Here is a 7,565-nt window from a genome sequence, read left to right as displayed (position 1 = left end):
ATTTACTAATTTACTTAATTTATATATGTCAATGTACATTATTTTAAAAATTCTTATTTCATCTAATCTAATTATTTAATTTTTCAATAATCATTGTTTTTATTTGTTTAAAATTAAAAGTATTATTTTATAATAAATTTTTGAAAAGAAAAAAAAGATTATTAAGGCATGTTTCTGATCAGTCAAATTGACAATGTAAAAAATAATTTTTTAATTTAGTTTACGATTAGATTTTTTATTTTATTTTTTTATTATAAATTTTTTATTTCTAAGTCAATTTATATATTTAATGTCAATATCAATAAAATTTATAAAATATATATACATTAATATAACAATTTATTTATAAAGATTATTTCCGTGCGACGCACGAGTTACACACTAGTATAATATACTTCAAGCTTGGAAATACTATAAGAATAATATATTATGTAAATACATAATTTTTTATTTATTATTATTGTAATAAAAAAGTAGTCAGTGTAAAAATAATAAATAAAATAGTGAATATAGAAATTATACTTGGAGGACCTAATTAAAACGGTGCGTTTTAACATTTAACCATAGAAGAAGAATAGGAGCTACTATGTCTGAAATTGCTGTTTGATTTTGTTCTTCTTTCTTCTTCTTTTTCATCCGGTTAGGGTTTTCTTCTTCAGAACTTATTATTCTTTTTCCTACCCTCGTCGTCCAAACCAAGCCATCTTGTTCTTTTTTCTACCCTCGTCGTCCAACCAAGCCATCGTACACGGTACAGATGTTTCTTTCCTTTTCTTTCCGTTTCCGAAATCGTTTGTAATTTACGTTTTTTCCGGTAAGAAACGAAATTTCATATATAATTTGAATATGTAAATCATAATTCTATGTTTCTGCATTCCCAATTTCATCTTGGATTTTCCTAACCTGTTTTAAAATCATACTTTTTTTTTTACAATTTTTTTGGGCTTTCTTTGTTTTGTTTCTTTTGAATAGTGTTGTTTTGTGTTTGATTTTTATTACATGAATGAGACAGTGGGTGGAGGAAAAAGTTGGGAGTTTTGTGATGAATTAATGCATAAAATTACTGAATAATAAAGATGTTGTAATTTTCTTTTTTGAAGTTTTAATTTTTTGTAATGAATATATCTATTTTTCAATTTTCAGTATATGTATATTTAAAACATTTTTTTATATTAAGTATTTAACCACTGATTAGTGTTTCCTGATAGATTTTGTTTTTAAACTTTGGTAACAGAGAAATTCATCTGTAGTTTGTTTTTGAACATAGATGATTTATGTAAAGGTTAAATATTATTTATGAACCACTTTTTTTGTGTTCCTTTGCAATGTGCCAATGACTATAAACTTATTGTTAGTTATATGCCATGTTTTTTTATCTTAATATGCCATTCATATTACTATAGTTATTGTGTACTTATAAACAATAAAAAACTATTAAAAGCTCTAACATCAAAGTTTTTTTTTTTTTTGATAAACAAATGTTAGCGATTAGTAATTAGTTAGGGGAGGGGGAAGTTGTTAGTGCCAGGGACCGAACCCTGGACCTCCTGCATCAAAGAAATTAATTTTTAAGCATGGTCTGGTTGAAACACCAATCAATAAACTATTATTATTGTATAATGAAGTGTATAGTATTGAATGTTGGACAAGGTTTGGTAATGTGGTCAATCTCTTGTAGAAGCTGATGTGTGAACTATGTTTTGCATTATCCACTCTTAAATAAGTCACCTTAGTAGGCAATGCCCTTTTTATCTTTTAATTTATGGAGACATTATTTTTTTCTGCTTTTTTTGAATATTAAGATTTGAAAACTCCTTGCAGTCTCAGCATTTAAACACACATGTGCATAGACATATAGTAGACAGTAAGAAAATGCTATCCTGTTGTATTTTTGTTTTGTCCCTCTATAGTGCATTAATTGTGAAACTAATGAGTATGCTTTTGTTCCAGGTTCATGCGATGGACATGTCCGACGCTGTGATTGTCAAATCTAGTAGGTTGAAATCTGTTGTATGGAATGATTTTGATAGGATTAAAAAAGGCGACACGTGTGTGGCTGTTTGCAGGCATTGTAATAAGAAATTGAGTGGATCAAGTACGAGTGGAACATCACATCTAAGGAACCATTTAATCAGGTGTCAGAGAAGGTCTAACCATGGTATAGCACAATATATTACAGCAAGAGAAAAGAGAAAGGAAGGGACTCTTGCAATTGCAAATTTCAGTTTGGATCAAGATCCAAGCAAAGATGAAACCCTTAGCCTTGTGAATATCAAATTTGAGCAGACGCAGTTGAAAGATGAATCTGTCAACACTGGAACTAGTATCTTCGATCAAAGACGCAGTCGATTCGATCTTGCCCGCATGATTATTCTACATGGATATCCCTTGGCTATGGTTGAACATGTTGGTTTCAGAGCCTTCGTAAAAAATCTACAGCCCTTGTTTGAGCTTGTAACAATGAATCGGGTTGAGGCTGATTGTATTGAGATTTATGAGAAAGAGAGGAAAAAGATGAACGAGATGTTGGATAAATTGCCTGGAAAAATCAGTATCAGTGCTGATGTGTGGACTGCAACGGGTGATGCTGAGTACTTGTGTTTGACATCAAATCACATAGATGAATCGTGGCAGCTAAGAAGGAGGATATTAAATTTTATAAGGATTGATCCTTCTCATACTGAAGACATGCTTTCAGAAGCAGTCATGTCTTGTCTGATGGATTGGGATATTGACCGTAAATTGTTCTCCATGATTTTGGACAGCTGTTCTACGTGTGATAACATTGCTACTAGAATTGGTGAGAGACTTATGCAAAACAGATTTCTTTATTGTAATGGTCAATTATTTGATATACGCTGTGTTGCCAATGTTCTTAATGTCATGTCTCAGCTTGCTTTGGGAGCTATTAGTGAAATAGTATATAAGATTCGTGAAACTACTCGATATATTAAAAGTTCACAAACTGTACTGGCAAAGTTCAATGAAATGGCTAAAGAAGTTGGGATCATGACTCAAAAGTGCTTATTTCTAGACAATCCTCTGCAATGGAATTCGACATATGCAATGCTTGAAGCTGCTTTAGAATTCAAGGATGTTTTAATTCTTTTGCAAGAAAATGATCCCGCCTATAACATCTGTTTATCTGAAGTAGAGTGGGAGAGACTCAATGCAGTTACCAGCTACTTAAAGCTTTTTGTTGAGGTTATAAATATTTTCACAAGGAACAAGTATCCAACTGCTAATATATACTTCCCCGAGCTCTGTGATGTTAAGTTGCATTTGATTGAATGGTGCAAGAATTCAGATGCTTGTATCAGTTCTTTGGTGTTAAAGTTGAGAAGCAAGTTTGACGAGTATTGGGATAAATGTAGCTTAGGGTTGGCAGTTGCTGCCATGTTAGACCCTAGATTCAAGATGAAGTTGGTCGACTATTACTATCCACAAATCTACGGTAGCACGTCTGCAAGTCGCATTGAAGAGGTATTTGAGGGTGTAAAGGCTCTTTACAACGAACATTCTATAGGCTCCCCATTAGCTTCTCATGACCAAGGTTTGGCCTGGCAAGTCGGCAATGGTAGTGGTACACTTTGTTTGCCATGGTCTGGAAAGGATTCAAGGGACAGATTGATGGGGTTTGACAAGTTCCTCCATGAAACTTCTCAAGGTGAAGGTGCAAAATCAGATCTCGAAAAGTACTTAGAAGAACCTCTTTTTCCGCGAAACGTTGATTTCAACATATTGAATTGGTGGAGAGTTCACACTCCTAGGTATCCTGTCTTATCCATGATGGCCCGAAATGTTTTAGGAATTCCAATGTCAAAGGTTGCACCAGAGTTGGCATTTAATTACAGTGGAAGAGTTCTTGATCGTGATTGGAGCTCACTTAATCCAGCTACTGTCCAAGCTTTGGTGTGTTCGCAGGATTGGATACGGAGTGAACTGGAAAACTAGAGTTGCTTTTCCCTTGCATTCTAACTGTACATGCCAATTCCCCCCTTAGAAATATCGCCTTTGTAAGTTGGATCTTCTTCTAACTTCACATTTCAGTTTTCTTGACCTTTTGTCTGCTGGTTCTATTTAGCTCAATACCTCATGAAACTTAGCAAATTCATATATGATATCTTTTATTGCATTTTTTGTTATTAATATTTTTGGTAACTAGTGGCTTGTTGAAAACTGAGTATCTTATCATGTGGGGCAATAGAAGTGTGGTAAATATTTTTCGGCATAAAATGGAGATTTTACATCTCAGGTACACAAATTTTCCATTAGCTTAATTATCTTTTTGGTCCCTCCAAGTATATCAAATTTTGCTTTTTTCTTAGTTTTATGTCCCTTTAGAAAGTAAGGACCAAAAAATATATCTTAAGTGATGATGTGTTGGTTCCTTCAAGTATATATCAAATTTAGTTTTATGTCCCTTACTTGCATTCCTGTTAAACAACATATATTAAGTGATGACATGTTTACCACTTCATTATTGCCAAGACCCATGATTTATGTTATGATGAGATGATTGACTTGTTCGAGTGAGAGCCATGTGAGCATCGTTGTCTCCAAATCACCACACCTGCAACTGAAAGCCTTGAACCTCTGCATAGAGTTTCCAATCTGCAATGTTCAGTCAACTCCATCCTCTCCTCCATAAGGTGCCCATCTCCTTTTAATTCACCATCCATTTTGCCAAGTACATTCATGAAACCCTTAAATTCCTTCTTTCCCTCTCTGGCTTCCTATCTTCCGAACTCGTAGACAACAAATCTTGGTCGGTTTTTTTACTCATTATTTCTGTGGTGTCACTTTTATTTGTAAACCACCCTTCTCAGGAATCCCTGCTTTTGTGACACCATGTTTGCGAAAGATACAGGATGGAAGACTCAAGTGAACATGGTGCCAACATAAAAGAAATATGGAAAATGCTTAATAGATAACGAGTAACGAAAACATACAAACATTTTTGTCCATTTATTTCCACCCACTCCTCCCATGTTTTCCGTCAAAAGTGGAAGGATTATGTTGTCATTCTTTTAAAAATTTGACACGTACCTAGTGGCTCTGTTGTCAATTGCGGCGCTATAGCACACAATAGTAGAAACGTGGTGCGCTAGACGTCGTCCCCGCTGTGCGCTTGGCCATGAAACCGTCATCATCGATTGTGGCGAACGCGTCCGCGAATAGCGCCCCCAACGCTCTCATGCGTTGCGCCCCGACCCTAATCCATGACTTGCGACTATGTTTTTATAGGTTTTGTTGAATTTTTTTAATTTCATTAAGGGTATTTGAGTCTTTTCGCACCCAAACCCCTATTATTTTATTATTTCTTGATCTTTCTTCTTTTGCTCCTCTAGTTAACTGCTGTGACCTTTCTTCTTCTTGTTATTCTTCCTCTGTTTTTGTTCTTCTCGTTTCTTGTTCTTGTTCTTCTTCAGCTCTTATTCTGTTTTTCTGACTATTAGTTATTGATTTTGATGTTACATTTTGGTTATGAAATATGAAGTACTATGATTACCCCTTTATTTGTGTATTTTATTTTTGCTATTTTTTAGTACTTTTGTCTACTGTTTGTATTTAATGTTTAGTTTATATACTGTTTTTTAGTTGCACATAGCGATCATCCCGCTATCCGCGATTCCACTATCCCATTTTCGGGGTTGGACGCTCCGTGCCGCTATTCATGACTGACAACATAGCCTAGTGGTAGATCTTTATGAGGACATGGCTAGCCCCATTTTTTTTTGTATTTAATAGATAGAAATACATATTATAATATTTATAACATATGCTGCAAAATGGTGCGGTGTTAACAGAACCTTTGTTAAATCAATCTTCGGTTCAAATCCTTGGGTGCGTTTTTTTATATTTCAATAGGAATTTATTGTAATTTATTTCATCACAAACCCCAACATAGAGGTTACAGTGAGGGTGTGGTTGTGAGGAGAAAGTGAGAAGAGAGAAAGCGTGTGAAAAGAGAGAAATAAAGTAAATTTGAGGTGTTGGTTGATATAAGAGAAAGATAGGAGGCAGTTAATCCCATCGTTTCACAGCAAAATCCTGCTGTCCCGGTGCGGTGTAGTGCCTGATTGCGACGGCATGGTCTGCGACAATATGAAACAAGATTCGGGCAAGATCCCATTGTCCCGACGTAGTTAATCCCAATGAGATCCTGTTATTATTTATTTCTTATCTGTTTTGTTGTTTCTACTTTCACCTAGGAAGAAGAGGAAGAATAATATGTTAATGAAGATGATGCTTATCTTTGATTACTATGCTAGAACATGCATTTGAGTTTTAATATTGTTATTTTATTACTGTGTTAAAAGACTTCAATATGCATCATTTTTATTTACTTGACTTTTGTTGGTATTTCAATGCATGTTTTGACTAAGAGCTTATTCTACTTACATGTAGATTTTTATTACTAATTATGAATGTTTCAGAGTTTGAGTCATTTGTTAATTTTGCATTAAGTATAGGTTAATATAGTATTATTCATGTAATTTATCCAAAAAATAGCAGTTATCCCGCCTATCCCGAAATGCTCTATCTTGCTTTACCTATTTTGGGGTTGGCCGCGATGCATCAATATCTGGGATTAACTACCTAGATTCTCTCGTTGCTAATTCTTTTGTCGCTAACTCTCTCAGCACCAAAATCACCTAAACCAATCAAGCTGAAAAAGTTGAAATTACAATTACACTAATATAATTTGCAACATGTAATTGAAAAGGCGTAATATATATACATTTATTGTTGCCCTCTCAATAAATCCCGCCTATCTCTGCTACTGCACATACCGTTTTTGCCTGATTTTGTTCGTAATAAATAGCAACAAAAAAGAAATACTCCCTCCATCCTATATCTTTTGAAGTTTATGGTTTCTGCATACAGATTAAAAAATCGTTTACCTATGTCTACAAAATGCCTATTATCATGTATAGCATAAAGTGCAGAGACTTGGTTGAGTGTTTACTATCTAACTAGCTGTTGGTATAGTTATATTGGTAATGCTATTCTTTTCAGCTTCAGATATTATAAGTGTGAAATCATTTGCAATATCATCAATCTTATGTTACCTCTAACTTGAAAACTTCAATGTTTGATATGTGGACTCCCAGATATTCGATTTTGGCGTCTAATTGGATGACGAACAAATAGAGCGATAGACAATTTTTGGCATAGTTTTTTAGAAAATAGTTCATTGTACCCCTGTCCCCAAAAATTAACCACATGTTACTGCCTTTGCCTGGATGAAATTTTTGGTTCATTGAATCATTTGAGGCTACCTTGGTAAAGATTTGAGGCTACCTTATTAAAGATTATATGTAAGTCTTAAAATGGTAGAAAGAATGTGATTGCATAAGGTTGAGACTGCTGAGCAAGTTTTTTTTTTTTGATCTTAATACTGCCGTGCAAGTTTTATATACATGTTTTTCATTTTATGTTTGGTTTGCTATTTGAACTGACAAAATCATGACGTGTCATTGTGATTTTGTGGATTCCACTGCAAAACTGAACATATACTTAATCTCTATGAAATTTATAGTCGGTTTTCATCTTCAAAA

At 34.0% G+C, this 7,565-nt stretch overlaps 1 protein-coding gene across 4 annotated transcripts; it reads left to right on the top strand.

Annotated features, from left to right (window-relative positions):
• The first annotated feature begins 571 nt into the window (after positions 1-571).
• On the top strand, positions 572-7,363 carry LOC105852125 (zinc finger BED domain-containing protein RICESLEEPER 1-like). Of its 4 annotated transcripts, XR_003472949.2 has the most exons (4): positions 572-751; positions 1,951-4,016; positions 4,166-4,255; positions 7,119-7,363. XR_003472949.2 is itself a non-coding variant. In XM_012715748.3 (2 exons), exon 2 carries the CDS (start codon positions 1,960-1,962, stop codon positions 3,952-3,954), a length of 1,995 nt encoding a protein of 664 aa, XP_012571202.1. In that variant the 5' UTR covers positions 572-751; positions 1,951-1,959; the 3' UTR covers positions 3,955-4,135. The 4 variants fall into 4 exon arrangements, 1 of the variants encoding a protein (XP_012571202.1); XR_001143895.3 differs by lacking the exon at positions 4,166-4,255; XR_003472948.2 differs by lacking the exon at positions 7,119-7,363 and having other exon boundaries at positions 4,166-6,311.
• The last annotated feature ends 202 nt before the right edge of the window (positions 7,364-7,565 follow it).

This window comes from Cicer arietinum, chromosome 5, assembly GCF_000331145.2.
Source record: "Cicer arietinum cultivar CDC Frontier isolate Library 1 chromosome 5, Cicar.CDCFrontier_v2.0, whole genome shotgun sequence".
NCBI lineage: Eukaryota > Viridiplantae > Streptophyta > Magnoliopsida > Fabales > Fabaceae > Cicer > Cicer arietinum.
The sequence above is the reverse complement of the archived record's forward strand: the minus strand, read 5'-3'. Positions and strand labels throughout refer to the sequence as shown.